The following is a 21,051-nucleotide window of genomic DNA, read 5'->3' as shown; positions in this document are numbered from 1 at the left end:
TTTTCCTTTTTTAGTTTTTTTACTGGTTCATTTTCTTTCCCCCATACCTTATTTCTTTCTTAATCCCTTTCCTTTGTATTTGGATGGCTGTTATCCTAACATTTACACTTCATCCAGACACATTGTTTGTTTCTTCACTTGACCCATTACCATTCCCTTTGGCTTTGTACCATGAAACCTTTTGTCATCTAATCTCTCCTGCCTTCCACCCTATCCTAGAACTTCCCTTTTGTTCTTCTTCCCCCCTCCCCCTTCACTTGCTGAAAACTTATTACATTTCTAACTTTTACCAGTTCTGATGAAAGGTCACAAAGACCTGAAATGTCCTATCTGCTTTTCTCTACACTGATGCTGCCTGACCTGCTGAATATTTCCAGCATTTTCTGTTTTTGTTTCAGATTTCTAGCATCCACAGTATTTTGTTTTTGTATGGCTTATTAGGAATTTACCTATATTATGGAGAGGCAGCAGTAAGCATAGCCTGGCACTTACACTGAAAATATTCAACACTAACATATTTTATCACATGAAACTTTGTTAAGGAGGCACATTATCGTGAACGAACAATCAGTGAGACAACTGGTGCGTAACAGTGGTCCAGAGTATGCGCATTATGCTGAGAAAGCTATGATGTCTCAATATTTTGGCTGTATACATTGTACTACCACTAACTGTGATATAATTCTTTTTCAACTTGTCATACTTGTAACTTCACTTCTTGCTTATTATTTTTTGGGGCCCTCCTATCTTTAAAATACCAGCCCTCTGCAATTTTCTGTCTCCATATATTAAAGTTTGCAAAACCTAAGCAAACTACTGTTCTGTTAAACTGTCACACATTGTGATCCCATTGTCCTGGGTCTGGTAAAACATAGATTAGGTGCAGAGTAGCATGAAGTCCAGCTCAACTGAGTGCCATGAGACAGAGTGCTTAACTCAGGAAATTGGTAAGTGTGGGAATTTGGTGCAATGAGGGAGGAGATATTGTGTGGTCTTTTACAGAACAAGGAGTGAGCTGAGAGAGGGAGCCGGAGACAGAGAGACCTGAGAGCTGAAGCCCAGAGGCATTAATTAGGTGAGCAGGTAGGTACTTGGTTGGTGAGTTTTAAGGTTCTTTTTCTCTCTCAACTGGGACAGCAGTTTAAACTGGTACTGGGTGATATAAGTATTGTATCAGATTTATAGCTTTACTAGTTAAACTACTTAATATAATTACAAATAATCATTGAGTGATATTTTTGCATTTGAAACCTAATTAGTTAAATAAAACACAACAAAAATGGCAGGGCAGGTGATGTGTTGCAGCTGAAGTATGTGGGAGCTGGTGGACACCAGTGTGATCCACAATAACCACATCTGCAGTAAATGTCTGCAGCTCAAAGAACCTTGGCTCAGAGTTGATGAGCTGGAGTCTGAGCTTCAGACACTGCGATGCATCAGAGAGGGGAAAGTTATCTGGACACTTTGTTCCAGGAGGCAGTAACATCGCTTAGGCTAGGTACTTCAGATTTGGTCCGTGGTCAGGGACAGGAAGGTGTGACTATGAGTGAGGCAGGTATGAGGATCCAGAGGGTAACAATGGAGGAGCCTCAGCCTTTGCACTTGTCCAACAGTTTTGAGGCCCTTGCAGCTTGTGTGGATGAGAACAGGGACTGCAGAGAGGATGAGAAAACTGACCACAACACCGTGGTGCAGGGGATATTCAGGTAGGGGGAGTGAAAAGGAATGTAGTTGTAGTAGGGGACAGTATCGTTAGAGGGGTAGGTACTGTTTTCTGCAGCCAAGAGCACGAGTCCCAAAGCCTGTGATACCTGCCCAGTACCAGGGTTAAGGACATCTCCTCGGGCTGGAATCTTACGCCCCACTGGGAGCGGGCTAGGAGGCCGGGGTGGGGTATGGGGGGGGGGGGGCATAAAATCTGGTGGGATGGCTGGGGTGCTGTGTCTGTTGCCTACCTGCTCCTGCTGCTGTTTCACCAGTGGCAGATGGCCCCTCCGCCCTTAGGCCAATTTCAGATTTTAAATGGCCAATTAATGACCACTTAAGGGCCTCTTCCTGCCGCCGCTGGTATTTTACCAGCGGTAGATGGGCATTTCAGCACCTGAGGAAGGTGCCAATTAATACCTGATGGCCTCCATGCGGGCTTTGGGGGGGCAGGGGGGATGGGAGCCCTATGCCCTCCTGATTGGGAGCCCTATGCCCCACTGAAGGCCCACCCTAGCAGCACTGGCTGCCCTGCTGAAACAAACCCCCCCACTATACAGTCCTATGCGCCCCCCACCCTCCCAGCGATCTCACCAGGGCCTAGTTGATTGTCCCCAGCAAGGCCCGACCCCATTTACCTTATTGGAGGCTAACATCCATGTTCCTCCTCTTTGGGTGTAGTACCAGCAGTGGCCACCGCTCCCAGTGATGCTGCTGGGACTGAACAGCTAGCAGCCCTTTGATTGGCCGACAGCTCTTAGAGGCAAGACTTCCTGCCTCAGAGGGGTGGAAGCCACAACTGCAGGCACTTAAGTGCCTGAGCCACACAAAATAGCAGTGTGGCTTCTCGAGCCGTCGTGGTCTGACTTTCCAGCCTGTGGGCAGGGCCACCGCCTCATTGATAAATTCCAGCCCTGGAGTGGGAGGGGAAGGATTCAGTTGTTGTGGTCCACGTGGGTACCAATGAAATAGGTAGGATTGAGAAAGAGGTGCTGCTTAGGAAGTATGAGCACCTGGGTGAAATTAAAATCCAAAAGCACAAAGGTAATAATCTCTGGATTACTACTTAAACCACGAGCAAATTGGCATAGGATAAATAAGATCAGAGTGTTGAATGTGTGGCTCAAAGATTCGCGTGGGAGAAATGGGTTTCAATTCATGGGGCACTGGCCCAGTACTGAGGAAAGAGGGAGCTGTACTGCTGGGACAGCCTTCACCTCAACCACGCTGGGACCAGTGTCCCAGCAAATCATATAACTAGGACTGTCGAGAGGGCTTTAAACTAAATAGTTGGGGGCAGGGTTCACAGGAAGGAAGATTTGGAAAGTTAAAGAGAAAGAACAGGTAATAGTACAGGGTAGCGATATGGGTAATGATAACCAGAGTGTGACAGGAAAGGTCAGAGCATATAAACATAAGAATTCACCAGCAAATAAGCTCAGAGTAGGGAAAATGACAAAAAGACAGGCTTAAAGTCTCTTTATCTGAATGCACACAGCATTTGGAACAAGATTAATGAACTGATGGCACAAATAGAAATAAATGAGTATAAAGATGACCAAGGCTGGGAACTGAATATTCAAGGGCATTTGACATTTTGGAAGGATAGGAAGAAAGGAAATTAAACTCTGTTAATAAAGGATGAGATCAGCACAATAGAGAGAAATGATCTTGGCTCAGAAGATCAAGATGGAAAATCAATTTGGCTGGAGATAAGAAATAGCAAAGGAAAGAAGTCACTGGTGAGAGTAGTTTGCAGGCCCCCTAAACAGTAGCTACACTGTAGGACAGAGTATAAATCAATACATAATGGGGCCTTGTAAGAAAGGTACCCCAATAATTCTGGGCAATTTTAATCTTCATATTGATTGGATGAATCAAATTGGCAAAGGTAGCCTGGAGGATGAGTTCACAGAGTGCATACGGGACAGTTTCTTAGAACAATACGTTCTGGAACCAACCAGGCAGCAGGCTATTTTAGACCTGGTAATGTGTAATAAAATGGGATTAATTGATAATCTCATAGTAAAGGATCCTCTAGGCAAGAGTGATCATAGCATGACAGAATTTTGGGGCTTTTTGGTGAGAAATTTGGGGCTGAAACTAGTGTCTTAAACTTAAATAAAGGCAATTACAAGGGTATGAAGATAGAGTTGGCTAAAGTGGACTGGGAAAATAGGTTAAAAGTTAAGATGGAAGAGAAGCAGTGGCAGAGATTTAAGGAGATATTTCATAGCTCTCAACAAAGCTATATTCCATTGAGAAAGAAAGACTCTGTGAGAAGGGTGCATCATCTGTGGCTAACTAAGGAAGTTAAGGATGGTATCAAATTGAAAGAAAAGGCATACAATGCTGCAAAGATTAATGGTAGGCCAGACGATTGGGAAAATTTTACAAACCAGCAAAGGATGGCTTAAAAAAAAGAGGGCGAAATTAGAGTATAAGAGTAAACTAGCAAGAAATATAAAAATGGATAGCAAAAGCTTCTACAAGTATATAAAAAGGAAAAGAGTAGCTAAAGTAAGCATTGATGTCTTAGAGAATGAGACTGAGAAACAAGGAAATGGCAGAGACTTTGAACAAGTATTTTTTATCTGTCTTCATAGTAGAAGACACAAAAAGCATCCCAAGAATAGTAGAAAATCAAGAGGCAAAAGGGAGGCAGGAACTTAAAATAATCACTATCACTGGAGAAAAAGTACTAGGACAACTAATGGAACTAAAACCTGACAAGTCCCCTGCACCTGGTGGCCTGCAAACTATATTTATTGCAAGAGGAATTGAATTGAATACAAAAGTAGGATGCTTCAGTTATATATATAGGGCATTGGTGAGACCACATCTAGAGTACTGTGTACAGTATTGGTCTCCTTATTTAAGGAAGGATGTAAATGCATTGGAAGCAGTTCAGAGAAGATTTACTAGACTAATACCTGGAATGGGCAGATTGTCTTATGAGGAGAAGTTGGACAGGCTATTCTTGTATCGCTGGAGTCTAGAAGAGTAAGAGGCGACTTGATTGAAACATGTAAGATCCTGAGGAGTCTTGACAGGGTGGATATGGAAAGGATGTTTACCCTTGTGGGAGAATCTAGAACTAGAGGTCACTATTTAAAAAAAGGGTTGCCCATTTAAGACAGAGATGAGGAGAAATTTTTTCTCTCAGAGGGTCATGAGTCTTTGGAATTCTCTTCCTCAAAAGGTGGTGGAAGCAGAGTCTTCGAATATTTTTAAGGCAGAGGTAGATAGATTCTTGATACGCAAGGGGGTGAAAGGTTATCGGGGGTAGGCGGGAATGTGGAGTCGAGGTTACAATCTGATCAGCCATGATCGTATTGAATTGTGGAGCAGGCTCAAGGGCTGAGTGGCCTACTCCTCCTAATTTGTATGTTTGTATGCCAGAGTCTCAAAAGAAATTGTTGCAGAGATAGTGGATGCATTGGTTGTAATCTTCCAAAATTTTCTAGATTCTGGAAAGGTCCCAGCAGATTGGAAAACTGCAAATGTAACAACTCTATTCAAGAAAGGAGGGAGACGGACAGCAGGAAACTATAGGCCAGTTAGCCTAACATCTGCCATTGGAAAAACGCTAGAATCCATTAAGGAAGTAGTAGCAGGACAATCAGGCAGAGTCAACATTGTTTTATGAAAGGGAAATTGTGTTTGACAAATTTATTAGAGTTCTTTGAGGATGTAATAAGCAGAGTGGATAAAGGGGAATCAGTAGATGTAATGTATTTGGATTTCCAAAAGGCATTCCATAAGGTGCCGCATAAAATGTTACTATACAAGATCAGAGCTCATGGTGTTGGGGGTAATATGGATAGAGGATTGGCTAACTAACAGGAAACAGAGAGTTGGGATGAATGGAGTGCCACAGGGATCAGTTGCTGGGGCCTCAACTATTTATGATTTATATTAATGACTTAGATGAAGGGACTGAGTGTAATGCAGACAGATTTGCTGACTATACAAAGATAGGTCGGAAAACAAGTTGTGAGGAGGACACAAAGGGGGGAATTTTATGCAGTTTGTCGTGGCAGATTTAGTTGCAAGGGAAGTGATATAATTCAGCGGGAGGTGTCTTTTCGGATTCCTGACGGTGGGATATTTTAGAGGAATTAAATCTGTGGTGGGTTTGTGGCATTCCGGGGTTCCCTCAGCACAGTGGCGGATTGCAGCTTCGCATTCATTTAAATAACATGAATACTCATTACCATACGCATAGTTATGATTTAGTCTAATCTGCCAGATTGAGTGAATGGCGAGTGATATTCCTGTGCCACCCAGTTCACAAATGGTTCAACGTGGCGTGCAACAATCGGATTTGTGCAGTTGAGTCTCAGAACTGTGCTCTTCTCTCATTAACTCAGCCGCTAAACATTGGAATGGATGTTTACTTCCATGCCAGCATTGGAGTGGATGTTTACATCCAGGCTTGGCACCAGCAAGGGTGAATCATCTCAGAGAATGGCAACGATGGCATGGGCAGGGGCTACATGGAGGAGCAGGGGACGGTAGTCAGGGAGGGAAGGGTAGGGTTGATTGGGTGCATGGAGGAGTAAGGGAGGGTAGTCGGGAAGGGAAGGGTGAATTGAGGAGCAGGGGATGTTGGAGTGTAGCATCCAGGTTGTTGAATGGTTGATGTTGATGGTGAAGATGCATTTTGTAGGCTGCGGGGGTGGTGGATGGATTAGATCAGTACGGTGTGAAGATATTTAGGAAGGGCCTAAAGGGAGGGATGAATGCTGTCGACATCAGGGAGCTGTGGGGCAAATTGAGGGTACTGGCTAGAAGAGGGAATGGTCACAGTCAATGGGGGCAAATGGATTCTGGAGGGGGTAAGGTCAAGACTAATGGGTGGGTATTCGACAGCTTCATATAGAGGGAGATGGTAAAGTCTGGCTACCTGACCTGAACCTGATGGACCTGACTACATGTATTGGGTTTGGGACGGGTCGGGTTGAAATTCCGAGTTCAGCATTCAGGTTCGGGTCGAGTTGAGCTGGACACTGCTTCCGGGAAGTCACGGGATCAGGCTTACCCATGATTCCCCACAACTCCAGCTGCAGAAATAGCCTGCTGCTGGAACAGATTAAGGAGATTTGTGTCGGGTCGGGTTGGGCGCAAAAAAATATTAAAGGGCTCGGGCTCGGTTTGGGTTCGGGTTGGCTGTTGTCGGGTCGGGCCCGGTTTGGGTTTTAATTTTATACCCGAGCCAGGCTTTAGGAGATGGGACTCAGCAACAATGGTCAGTGCGATGTGAGGAGGGTCAAGGATAAGAGTCAGCATATCGATTAGTAAAGAGATAGGAAAGGGAGGAGGGATGGCATGAATACATTGATCATTACACATTGCACGATAATGGGGGGAGGCTCAATGGTAACAGAGGGAAGGGTAACAGTAACAGTGGGTGGGTCGAGGGTGATGGGTTCAAGCTGGAAAGTTTGAGGAGGAGGTTGGAAAGTGGGGAGACTTGTCCTGAATTCCACGTGCACCATTTTCTCCAACAATAATGGAAACTATGTGGACACTCAATTTGTCTAGTCCCATGGGAGAAAGAACAAAGAGAGAGTCTAAGGAGGGCTCTTTCCCCTCAGCTCATGATGCCTGAGCACCAGCAACAGGCAGAACAGGAAGGTGAGGATGCTCCGAATGATAACATCCAGAAATGGCCTGATCGAAGACGGGCACTGGCATGTCATTGCATCCTCAGGACAAGGACAAATTACTTTCAAATGTCAGAGGGGCAATGCCAGAGATGCCTAAGGATGTCATGTGAAATGGTCACTGAAACTTGTAGGATCCTGCAACATGACCTGCAGCCACTCGGCTTCGGTGGGAATCCCATGCCAGTTGTCTTCAAGGTGACTGCTGCACTCAATTTTTTCTCCAACAGCTCCTTCCATGGATCCACAGGCGACGTATGTGGCATCTCACTGTGACTCACAGGTGCATCAAAGAGGTGACCAATGTCCTTTTTCGACGTGCCAATAATTTCATCTACTTACCTGTAGACAAGGACAGCTAGACAGCAAGGTCTGCGGCCTTTGGCGCCATTGCTGGCTTCCCTAGAGTGCAAGGGGTGATTGACTGTACTCATTTGGCCATTAGAGCTCCCTGGGAGCTTTATTAATCGCAAAGGCTTCCACTCTTTAAACGTACAGCTGGTTTGTGACCACAGGAGAAGAATCATGCATGTTTGCACAAGTTTCCCAGGGAGCTGTCATGATTCCTACATTTTGAGGAACTCCCAGCTGCCAGCAGTTTTTGAGGAATGAGCCAAGGTGGACGGATGGGTCCTATGTGACGAGGGTTACTCCCTTTGTACATGGTTGATGACACCAGTAGGTCATCCCCAAAGCACTGCTGAAGAGAGGTACAATGTCACTCACGTATCCAGAGCTATCATTGAACACACCATTGGCAAGCCGAAAATGTGATTTTGTTGCCTTGACTGTGTTATTTTTGGCGCCCGCCTGCCTCTGTTCCTGGCCCCAGCAAGGCCTAAAATCAGGCCCATGAGTTTAAATCTCACCACAGTAGCTGCAGAATTTAAATTCAGTTAACTAATTAAATCTGGAATAAAGAAAAAGAGCCAGTAATGGTGACGTTAAAACTACAGGATTGTCATAAAAGCCCATCTGATTCACTGATGTACTTTAGGGAAGGAAATCTGCTGTCCTTACTTTGTCTGGTGTACTTGTGACTCCAGACCCACAGCAAAATATGATTGACTGTTAGCTGCTGTCTGAGATAGCCTAGCACGCCAATCAGTTGTATTCAAGAAGGCAGCTCACCACCACCTTCTCAAGGACAATTAGGGATGGGCAATAAATGCTGGCCTGTCCAGTGACACTACATCCTGTGAATTAATATAAGAAATTATGCTCAGGACAGCTTTTTAGATTAGTACATTTTAGTTCAACAAAGAAGAAGGCAGTGTTGGATCTAGCAGTAAGAAATGACATGGGGCAATGAAAGAGTAGGGGAACATCTCAGAAATAGTTATCATAACATAATTAGTTTTGATGTGAAAATTGAAAAATACAGAAAATGGTAAAGAATCTTGACTAGAAAAGTGTCAATTTCAATAAGATGAGGGAACTTGTCCAGAAAAACTGGGGAAAAAATTGCAGATAGGACATTGCACTAATAATGTATTCAAACAGGACATGATTAGAGTGCAGACTGGTTGTATTCCCAGAAGAAGTAAAGGTAGTGCAGCAAAAGCTGGAGTTCCTTGGATGAGTAAAGAGTTTAAAATTAAGATTAAAATGAAAACATGAAAAGGAAAAATTTGCAGTGTTATTGGGAAAGAGCACGGAAGGGGAATAATTGGACAGCTCTTTCAAAGAGCTGGCATGGGCATGATGGATTGAATGGCCTCCTTCTGTGCTGGAAGAGTCTAAGAGGCTTTAGCAAGAAGTACATGACAAATCTGCAGGCAAGAATACAAAAGAAAATCAAGTCAAATATAAAGGGAAGCAAAAAAGATTAGAAAGGCTATGAGGAGATGTGACGAAGGACTGACAGTAACATAAAGACAAATAATAAAGACTGTTCTGATTACAAAGAAAGTAAAATAACAGTTATAATGAAATGACAGGTCACATTAAAGATGAAGAACAAAATCTTATGGAAGGTAAAGGAGTGGCACAGAACAGAGTGAGAATGGAAAAGAAACGGTACAAGAAGAGATGAAGCAATTAGATAGCGTAATTATAGACATGGAAGTCCTATTGATAAAACTGGTGGAAGTCAAAGTGGAATGGCACAGGGCCCGGGTGAAATGTATCTAAGAATGGTCCACTATAAATTTTAAATAACATTGAGACAGTTTAGTATAAAGCTTGGAGTGGGAAAGTGCTAGTATGTGAAAGGAGGAAAAAAATAGCATCCCTCGCGATATGGACGAATAAATTATGCAGGCATAAACAGCCTTGTACCCCCATTCCTATCACAAGAGTTGTCTAATCAGGCTTATACTGCACCGGACTAATTATATAATTACTGTAACTGATTTAGTTGAATATTTATTTCTGTCTAAAACATTAACTCTTACTCTTCTTAGTTTCATTGTCTCAAAGCACAAGAGAAGCAATTTGTTGCACCACATACCTTGCCAGAAAATGCAATGATGTTGAATTTGCAGTCAATCACTGTGTAGGCCCGGGTGAAAAGGATCTGGACCAGGTGGTACTTTACTGCATCTAGTTTGGAATACATACTCCTAGATGTGTCCAGAACAAAGGTGACATTCTTGTCTTTAATATCTCTGAAGAGAATTGATGAACTCCCAGTAAAAAACAAAGGGTGTAGGACTGACATAACGACCCCCTGAAATGAAAAATGCAATTAACTATGTACTATAGATGATCCTCCAGTTTCACTTCCATGGGTCCTGAGAAGTGCTAAGAATTTAAATCCAAGAACTCAGTGCTGCACAACCCCTGTCATGATGTCTAAAGGCAAGTCCTATTTCCAAAGTATTCCACCCAATGACAATGTTGTATTTCCAATGTATCAATCTATGTCCTCCAAAATATTACACCCAACAGTGTTATACTGATTCCAAAGTATCACAATCAACACAAGAACACAAGAAATAGGAGCAGCTGTAGGCAATATGGCTCATTGAGCCTGCTCTGCTATTCAATCTTGGGCTTCAACTCCACTTTCCGCCCGCTCTCCATATCCCTTGATTCCCCGAGAGACCAAAAGTCTGTCTATCCCAGCCTTAAATGTATTCAACGATGGAGCATCCACAACCTTCTGGGGTCGAGAATTCCAAAGATTCACAACCCTTTGAGTGAGGTAATTTCTCCTCATCTCAGTCCTAAATGATCAACTCCTTATCCCGAGACTGTGCCCCCATGTTTTAGATTCCCGGACCAGGGGAAACCATCTCGAGTGTCTACCCTATCCAGCCCCTGCAGAATCTTGCACGTTTCAATGAGATCGCCTCTCATTCTTCTAAACTCCAGAGAATATAGGCCCAATTTACTCAAACTAATTCAGTATCTCCAAACTATCTCATCAAATAGCAATCCACTGATTCCATAGCATCGCATTGTACGGTCTCCAAACATCACATCTATGGTTGCCAAAGCGATGAATTTCTATATCCCATTTCATTTGCAGAAAGATGTCTTATTGTGGAAGACGAAACAATGGATGCTGAACAAAAGCAGAGAAAGGAACTATGAAGAAGGTTTTGGGGGAAAATGATGGTCAAAGAGATAGCTTTGAGGAGATTTTTTAAAGCAGGGAGGGAAGTAGCAAGTTGGAGGGAACTCCAGTAATTTCCAGAGGGGTGAAGAGATGTTGGAATGGAGGGAGTGGGGACAATGAGCAGTCCAATGTCAAAGAAGTGAAGAATGCAAGGGAGGATCTAGGACTGGCAAGGATTGATAAAATAGAGAAGAATGAGGCAATGGAAATTTTGAAAACAAAGACATGAATTTTGAAGTGAACTTGCTGGCACATGGAGAGGTAGGGAGCTTGGTTGGTGTACAGGGGATGGAAATGTTTGTTCACAGGTGAGGATGCAGACAGCAGCATTTTGAATGAATTGAAACTTGTAGAGTGTTGGGGCACAGAGGCTCCAGGAAGAATGCTAGAGAAGTTGAGCCTTGATGTAATGGAGCGAGGTATTAGGGTTTCATTGGTGGGGAGGTGGGGGAAGTGAGCCAAGAGAGGAAGGAATTGGAACAGGCAATATTGGGAGTTGGAAGAAAGTGGTGATGGTAATGGAGCAGATATAGTGGAGGAAGCTGTTCTTGGAGAAGAGCAGTGCACCAAATTGCACGTTTTTGGACACAGCCTGGGATAGCATCTGGGCAGTTATAGAGTCAAAGCCAAAGTCACCTAGGGGCTGATAAAATTATAGCTTTGGTTTTGTTGATATTGAACCGGTGGAGATTTAGGCTTATCCAGGTCTTGATGTTGAAGAGGCAGTTAGAGAGCCAAATAGCAGCCTTTGGACTAATGAAAGAAAAACAGAAAGGTAGAGCTGGATGTCATCAGTATACACATGGAAGCTGACCCCATGCTTCAATATGATGTTGTCTTGGGGCAGTCTGTTGATGGTGAAGAGGAATCAACCTAGAATGGACCATTGGACTACACCAGAGGTGAGCATGCAGGCTGAAAAGAAGAAGCCAACTGAGGCAGTGACAGACCTGGGTGAAGACTGAGCGCAGTGACTGAGGAGTTAAAGCAGGGGAGATAGCCTCCAGTGAAATCACCATCAACAAAAGCAACGTCTGCGGTACAGCTAAAGTGACCTCACAACCAGGGAAGGAGCCAATTGGTGAGTGGCTGATAAGTGTTTCTAGTTACTAGTCTAGAAAGCAAAGGCATGGCAGGGCACCTCAGCCCCGTGGAATGTACATCCATTGCCATGCGGGAAATCCAGTACAGTTCTCATGGCCTGGATGACACATTTGAGGAAATGTCTCCAGCTAGAGCAGCTCGAGCTCTGGGTTTCACAGTTTATGTGGCAGCTGCAGTCACTGCGAGACTGAGAGTTTCATGGCTAGCATGTTCCTGGATGTGGTCACCCTGCAGCTTCAGAGAGGGAATGTGTGACTGCTAGGCAGTCAAGGAAGACCAGGCAGGCAGTACAGGAGTCCTTGGAGTGCACCTCGCTGTCCGACCAGTATTCAATGCTGAACACTGGTGAGAGTGATAGTTCCTATGGGGAGTGCAGCCAAAGAAAAGTCAATGGTATCATGCGTAGCTCAGCTACATGGAGGAGAGAGTGGAACAGTATTAGTGATAGGGAATCCGGTAGTGAGGGGAACATACAGGCACTTTTGCGACCACAGCATGTCTGCAAGATATATGTTGCCCCCCGCTGGGGGCAGGATCAAGGATGTCACTGACCGGCTACAGGACATTCTGAGGAGGGTTGGTGAACAGCCAGAGGTCATGGTCCATATCAGCACCAATAACATAGGCAGAAAGAGGGATGAGGTCCTGAAGACAGAGTTTCGGGAGCAAGGAGAGAGACTGAACATTCCTGGTTACAGGGTATTCAGATGAGATAGAGGGGGATCAAAAAAGGAAGGGGGGAGTTCGCAACATTGATTAAAGAAACAATTATCGCTGCGAAGAGGGATGATATGGTAGAATGATCATGAAATCAAGCCATATGGGTTGAACTGAAGAACAAAAAACGGGCAATCATACTACTGGGAGTATACTATAGACCCCCAAACAGTCAGGGGGAGATTGAAGAGTTAATATGTAGGCAAATCAATGAAAAGTGCAAGAACAGTAGGGCAGAAAGAGTGGGGCATTCAACTACCCTAATATTAACTGGGAGACAACTAGTGTGAAAGGCACAGAGGGAGCAGAATCCTTAAAATGCATTCAGGAACCAGCATGTAGCAAAGCCAACAAGAGAGAGGGCAGTTCTGGACTTAGTTTTAGGGAATGAAGCTGGGCAGGTGGAAGGGGTATCAGTGGGAAGCACTTTGGTGGAAGTGATTTCAGGTAGTTATGGAAAAGGGCAAAGATAGACCAGAAATAAAAGTTCTCAATTGGAGAAAAGCTAATTTTACTAAGCTGAGATGTGATTTAGCTAAAGTGGACTGGAAACAGCTACTTGTAGGTAAATCAGTGCCAGATCAATGGGAGGCATTCAAGGAAGAGATAGTGATGGTTCAGAGCAAGTATGTTCCCTTAAAGAAAAAGGGTGGGACTAACAAATCCAGAGCCCCCTGGATGTCAAGGGCTTAAAGGAGAGGATAAAGAAAGAAAGGAAAGCCTATGACAGATTCCGAGGATCAATACTGCAGAAAACCTAGAGGAGTATTAAAAAGTGTAGGGACGAAATTAAAAAGGAAATTAGGAAAGCAAAGAAAGGGCATGAAAAAATATTGGCAAGTACAATCAAGAAAAGCCCAATTTTTTTATAAATACATAAAGAGCAAGAAGATAACTAAATGAAGAGTCGGGCCTATTAGGGACCATAAGGGTAATCTGCGTGTGGAGGCAGAGATTGTTGGTATGGTTGAGGGGCCCATAACCAGGGGGATCAGATTTAGGGTAAGAGGTAGGAGGTTTAGAGGGGATTTGAGGGGAAATATTTTCACCCAAAGGGTAGTGGAGATCTGAAACTCACTGCTGAAAGGGTGGCAGAGGCAGAAATCCTTGTAACATTTAAAAAGTACTTGGGTATACACTTGAAGTGCTGTAACCTATAAGGCTACGGACCAAAAGCCAGAGTGGGATTAGGCTGGATGGATCCTTGTCAACTGGCGTGGGCACAATGGGCCAAATTGCCTGCTTCTGCGCTGGAAATTTCTATGGTTCTATTTCTATGATACTACGTTCTACATGGTTCTCTTTGACCTTTCTACTCTCCTGCTACTGTCCCAGGCTTGACTCCCTCTTAGATAAGTCTACAGCTTCCTCTGTGCCTCCTTTGTCTCCTTCAAATCTTCAAAGGGCCACTGAGGCAGTCGTCACTGCCTCCTTACTAGCAGCAACCCAAACTGCCCCATTCTACCCTCTCATCTACATCCCGACCCAGCACAGCCACTGAGGCTAATCTTGCCAATCACGTTTCCATCCAACGCCTCCCTCCCAGTGTTGACCCTGTGGATTCTGCTAGTGGATCAGCTATGACCTCACCTCGCCACAACTCCCTCCGGAATGTCCATTCATTTGTGAAGAAAGCCCTTGCCATCCATGAGTTCATTGTGGATGATTGCACTGATATCATGACCTTGTCAGAAACCTGGCTGAGAACTGAGGACACCTTCCCTCTAAATGAAGTCTCCCTGCCTGACCACTTGCTGCTAACCGGACTGTCGCTGTGGCAGTGTTCCCCTACTCATATGGCACTTTCTCCTCCTTTAGCATCGCACCTTGTTCCACCCCTTTTTGCCTCCCATTTAAAATCTTCTTTCTCTAGAGCCCACCCAATTACCATAAAAATATTCTAACTGAGATATCTTCACTGTTTTCCTTATTCAACCTCTGCACTGAGTAACTTCTCATCCTTGATGATTTCAACCTCCATATCAATTCATCATGCTCTCTCCTCTGAGTTCATTGCCCTCCTATCCTCCCTTAATTTCTCCCTCCACATAACCCCTCAACCCATATTCACATCCAACCCCAAGATCGTGCCACCTCATATGATCTTGCTACTCCTATTGTGTCAATCACAGATAAGGCCATCTCTGATCATTTCCTTGTATCGCTCTCCACCCACATCACCTTTACCCCTCTCAAGCCTACTTCCTTCATCTCTGTCCCTGGAAAAGCTTTCTCCTAATTCACTTATAAATGCACTTTCAAAATTCCAACTGTCTAGCCTCTGGTCCTCCATGCACCGCAACATTCCTGCATCTACCAGTCAGCTCAATCACACCCTCACTTCATCTTTGATGTCCCAGCTCCCATTCAAACCATTACTCTTTCTCACCTTGGCTGTTCCCCCTGGTAGGGCCCTCATCTCTGCTCCCTTAAGTGCAAGGGATGCAGACCTGATGGTGGACAACAGGTTTAGCCATTCACTGTCAGATCCTGCTGGACTAAATAAGCACTATTAAGTCCTGCTCTTGTCTGCCAAAACTGCTCATTATTCTAGGATCACCCTGAAATACAGAGATAACACCTGGCTTCTTTTCTCTTCTGCAAACCATCTTCTTAAACTCCTCACCTCCACCCTCCAGAGATCATGGACTTCTTTGTCACTAAAATTGCAACCGTCCAATCAGCTGCCTCTGCCGATTCCCTCCTTTTCCCTAGCCCACTGGGCTAAACTTCCTCTAAGACTCCCCCCTGCCCTAGCCCTGAACATGCATCCTGTTCTAGTTTTTCTCCTCATGTCCTCTCCAAACTCATCTTGTCCATGACACTCACCTTCTGCTCCCTCGGCCCTATTTCCATTAATTGTTGGCCACCCAAATTCCCCTCCTGGCTTCTATGTTAGCTGATATTGTTAATTATTTCAAAACTCTTGTCACCTGCCCTTGACCCCTCCATCCTTGCAAGCTACCATCCCATCTGTGAAATATAACACCCAATTGTCTCCGAAGTATAATGCTCAACTGAAATCGGTGCTCTTCAAAGTTGACAGCCAACAACAATCTTTAATCTCCACAATATTATTTTTATTAACACTTCCAGTATATAAGTTGTGAATAACACAATTAAAAATGTATATCCTAGACTGTGTTAAATATTGCATTGGTACAGCATATGGCTCCACTGATGGCTCACTTAGTGAGTACACTGTTTGGTTTGGAATTAAGAAAAACAAACCAGCAAATTCCTACATTAGATCACCAGTATGTGCTGATCAGTTGATCTCTGCTTGAGGTGCTTACATATGGCCTCAATGCTTTTGAGCTAGGGAAGAGAAAAATCATTCAGGATTCACACTTATAGTCCATGTCTAGGGACACCTGCTGGAAAATATATATGGACATCGGGTCCGGACAAGATTAGACTCAGCTGTAGTGCACCCACCCTGTCAAAACTTGCTATCTGAACTCACATAATTAAGAATGGTCATTTGGAAGAGATTCTAGGAAACAGCCAGAGCCTGTTGCACCACAACCCTGCACAAGTGAGCACCTTCAGAAGAGAGGAGAAGGTGAGGGCAGAGGTATATCAGTGTAGAGACATACACAGAAATGGCTATCTAAGAAGATTCAAAACTGCTCTTAAATACTTGAATTCTCAACAAGAAGACCTGAGTTTAAATTGAGGGTTACAGTATTCACACTTGGCCTGCTGTAGGGAATGAGCCTACATCTGGGTTATAGAGATTAAAGCATTTAGCAAAGGGTTGTTTCAAGTCTGTTCCATTGCAAGTGCTGCCAGCGACTTGAATAAGGACTGGCATGAGTGGCCTGCACTATCTCAGCCATCTACTGAGCAGAAGTGAAGGGGGATTAAGCTGAGGAAGCATTATTTCATAACTATTGCAAATAAGGAACAGTACATATTGTGCATTCATATTGTCAGGCAAGCCCCCCACCTGCTGAAAATGGGGAAAATTAATTTTGCCACATGAACATTGATTTTAAACTATTTTTGGTGAAGAAAGAACTTGCTTTAAAAAACAATTGGAGACTTTGGCTGGAGGGAGACATTAGCATATCAACAGACAAATAATTCAAAGAACAAAGGAGCTATTCCCTGCTCCAATTTAATCCACAATGAATTTTTGATTACCAGACGTTGAAGGTGGAAAGGCTAGCATTCCAGGTTAACTGCTAAAATGGCCCAATACACAAACAGACAGGTCAGACCAGTTTGGTCACATGACTGGCTGACTGTTGGAGTTTTTTTGAATTTGAGCTTCCAACAGGGATTTTGAAATCAGAAGGCTGTTAGTTCCTGCACAGAGAACACCTCTCTCCTGGCTGCTCTCATCTCGCTATCACCAGCTTCGGAAACCATGGAAGACATATGAACCACAAGAGAGAAAAGTCTCCTACAGTGAACAAGGTTTAAGAAGAAATTTGAGCCCCAACGAAAAGCAAGACTACCTACCATCAAGGACCCTACAGCGAGCTTGAAGCATAGTAAAAAAACAACCCTCTTCAGAGATTGCCTCAAACCTCTTCATTTTATTTTTCTTCACTTTTCTGTCTCTATTTGCATGTGCATATCGCGTGTGCATGCTAGCGTGGGCGCGGCAGGTATCCATAGGTATTAACCAAATTAGAGTTTAAGTTTAAGGTTTAATAAATTTCACTTTTCTTCTTTAAACCTAAAGAAAACCTGGTGTGCTCATTTCTTTGCCTTATAATTGGAAAGCTGTGAACAAGGATTCACAAAGGGGGAGCTCAAAACACAGTGTGTTTAAAATGGTTACAATAAGACCAGGTGAAGACAGTAAAAGACACGTAATTACTTTTTTCACCCGGTTGTAACAATATATACATATAATGCTCCCCCATTACAAACATTGAACAGTCTTCAAATACAATATTCTACAGTGAAAAGGGACTCACAGCAGGATGGAATAATCTTTTTCCTTTTAATATCTGGATTACTTCTTGCCTTATGTAACTTGTTCTGTCCAATGTTCTGCTTGCAGCTGTAGGATATTCACCTCGATCTCTCTCAGTTTTGATAACTCTCAACTGTAAGAATACTCTCGCAGCTTGTCATTTTCTCTCATGTTTATGTCTTTCCCTGACAATGTCTTATTTTCTTTATTAGTTTTTCTCAGTCCACAACTCTGCATATGTGTCTCACTTTTTGTTTATATTATACTTAATAGCACGTATGTTCGTTTCTTTACCTGTATGTCTAATTCTCTGCATGCAGTGTCTCTTAATCCTTGTAATTTTGCATGCATGCCCCTCCTACATGAGTGTTTCTGTCTTAGTGTGCATCTCACTGTAACTGCATGGATCCATTTTAAAATACCTACCTCTGTAATGTGTCTGTTTGTAACTCGCTCACTCCTTTTGCACTTCTTTGTGCGTCTTTTTGTAACTCCGTATCACTATCTCCCTATAGATCTATTTTTGTTTCTAGACATTAATCTCAGTAACTCTTTGCGTCTACCACCTTCTTTCTCTCTTAGTTTCTATTTTCAAGCCTCTCTCTAATGAGTTTGTGTTTCTGTTGTTACCTGGGAGACCACACACAAATGGACTGTACCAGTCTCCCACTACAGAGGTAGTTTTAAATTACTCTTACTACCCATGTTTTATGATTTTCCAGTTAAACATTCAGGGTGTTAACTGCATCACTGTCAGTTACAATCATGGGAATTTTTTTTTAATCAAAGTGAACAAACTTCAGTGACAGAATCACAAGATGAATTGTTTATGTACCTAGTGATTTCATCTGAGTAATATCAAACTTTTATTTCATTGCATGCTACTCTGGCACTACCAAAACTGTACATATGACACAAGATTCTAATTGAGCAAATCATCAGGATGCTGAAGATACAATTCAAGTGCCTGTGCAGATCTGGGGTACTCTTCAATATGCACCAGCAAGGGTTTCTACAATATTGGTCTGCTGCTCCTTGCACAACATTGCGTAACAGCGAGAACTGGAACTCAAGGAGGAGGAAGGTAATGACTGCTCTGCATCTTCGGAGGAGCGGCCTGATGTGACGACGGCACCTGTAGCCACTCACTTAGCTGCCAGGGAAGCCTAGGGCAGACTGATTCTTACACTCTTCAGCTAATCTGAGGCAGTGCAGCCATCTGACATACTAATTCTGAACCCATTGTGCCTTCCTAGCCCCCGGCACAAAGCAGTCCTACCGTCAATAATCCATCCTTCTCACATTGCTTGTCTTTTACTCTTGCCATATTCTGGGCGGCACAGTGGCGCAGTGGTTAGTACCGCAGCCTCACAGCTCCAGCGACCCGGGTTCAATTCTGGGTACTGCCTGTGCGGAGTTTGCAAGTTCTCCCTGTGTCTGCGTGGGTTTCCTCTGGGTGCTCCGGGTTCCTCCCACAGCCCAAAGACTTGCAGGTTGATAGGTAAATTGGCCATTTTAAATTGCCCCTAGTTTAGGTAGGTGGTAGGGGAATATAGGGAAGGTGGGGATGTGGTAGGAATATGGGATTAGTGTAGGATTAGTATAAATGGGTGGTTGATGGTCGTCACAGACTCGGTGGGCCGAAGGGCCTGTTTCAGTGCTGTATCTCCAAATAAAAATAAAAAAAATAAAATATTCTTCAGAAGAAAATAGGCCACTTGGCAGGCAAAAATGAGAATGAAGAGACAATGCAGCTTTGAAATAAAGTGTATGGTTTATAAATGTGAAGCAGAATCTGAAGTGGTCGGGCAAGTAAATCACATTTCAATCGCTATCAGAATAAAACCAAGCCATTAATTAAATGTGGTGATATTTGCAGAGTGCAGTGAATATCATGTGACTGAACCTCCAGGAACAGGTCCAACTAAATGTGATAACAGCCAAGGTCACGATCACCTTGCACTGGATCTGGGAGCTACTGATTGGGAACCGGCCCCGGCAATCAGTGCCCTGGGAACCAGTAGCCCTGCCCCAGGAACCAGTGGCCCTGTCCTGGCCCCAGCAACTAGTGCCCTGGCAACCAATGCCCCAGGAACCAGTGCCTTGGACCCAGCCCCAGGAACCAGTGGGCCCGGCACCAGTGCCCTGGCCCCAGCTCCGGGTACCAGTGCCTTGGACCCGGCAACCAATGACCTGGCCCCAGCCCCGGGAACCAGTGCCCCAGAAACCAGTGCCTTGGACCCGTCAACCAGTTCCCTGGCCCCTGCCCCGGGAACCAGTGCCTTGGATCCGGCCCCAGCCCCGGGAACCAATGCCCCAGGAACCAGTGGGCCCGGCAACCAGTGCCCTGGCCCCAGCCCCGGGAACCAGTGCCCCAGGAACCAGTGGGCCCGGCAACCAGTGCCCTGGCCCCAGCCCCGGGAACCAGTGCCCCAGGAACCAGTGCCCTGGTCCCAGCCCCGGGTACCAGTGCCCTGGCCCCAATCTGGTTTGTTAAGCAAACCAACATTTGCAAACCATCACAAACCAGAAGCATAGATGGGGAAACTGAATTCCTCCATCAAGCTCAATGTCGAACCGCTTCTTTTACTGACAGACTGCACGTACAGAGAGAAGTGGAATTGCTGCTTTGTGGATTATTTTGGAGCTTTCCTCCCCCCCATCACCAGACCCCACTCCTCAACACCATACCCTGCCCTCTCCTTACCAGAACCTGCCCCTCCCCAATCACCAGAGCCCACCCTTACCACATTCTGCCTCACCATCACCAGAACTAGCCCCTTCCCAGATCCCACCCTCCCCAGACCCTGTCCCTCCCCATGCACCAGACCCCGGCTCTCCATCAGACTACACCCCCCCCCCCATAATAACCCCACCCCTAACCAGACCCTGCCTCAGCCTCTTACCAGTCCCCATCTCAAACCCCACCCCTCATCCTCACCAGACCCTGGCCCTTCCTATAACCAGACTACTCCACTCCCCCCTCACAACACTTGGTCCCTCCCCATCACAAAACCCCGCCGCTTCACATAAATTCTGCCCCTCCCTTTACTGAGGCCCGTCCGTCGCATCACCGTACCCCTCCATCCCCCTCACAACTCCCTACTCCTCCCCTCACCAGATCCCATCCCCGCCCCTTACCAGGCCACACCCCCTCGCCATCCAGACCCCGCCCCTTACGAGACCGCCCCTCTCCTCCCTCGATCCCGATCCAGATCCAGCCCCCCGGTTGAATTCTGTGGCCTGCTGTTGTTCAATAGAGGCTGATGTTACTGATGGGTTGTTGTTATCCAATTGACGCTGCTGTTATTGACGGCTTAGTTTTTGTCCAATAGCGACTGCTGTTACTGATGGATAGG

At 44.8% G+C, this 21,051-nt stretch overlaps 1 protein-coding gene across 2 annotated transcripts in view; it reads right to left on the bottom strand.

Annotated features, from left to right (window-relative positions):
* The window catches only part of LOC137379626 (uncharacterized), a 46,178-nt gene extending 27,913 nt beyond the window's left edge, over positions 1-18,265 (bottom strand). For both annotated transcript variants that reach the window (XM_068050723.1, XM_068050724.1), the window contains exons 1-2: positions 17,694-18,265; positions 9,826-10,044 (exon numbers count right to left, since the gene is read on the bottom strand). In XM_068050723.1, the coding sequence (XP_067906824.1) occupies positions 9,826-10,035 (210 nt within the window). In that variant the 5' untranslated portion in view covers positions 10,036-10,044; positions 17,694-18,265. The remainder of the gene's footprint in view (positions 1-9,825; positions 10,045-17,693) is intronic.
* Between the last annotated feature and the right edge of the window lie 2,786 nt (positions 18,266-21,051).

Source organism: Heterodontus francisci, chromosome 18 (genome assembly GCF_036365525.1).
Source record: "Heterodontus francisci isolate sHetFra1 chromosome 18, sHetFra1.hap1, whole genome shotgun sequence".
Lineage (NCBI taxonomy): Eukaryota > Metazoa > Chordata > Chondrichthyes > Heterodontiformes > Heterodontidae > Heterodontus > Heterodontus francisci.
This window is presented reverse-complemented; position numbering and strand designations above follow the sequence as displayed.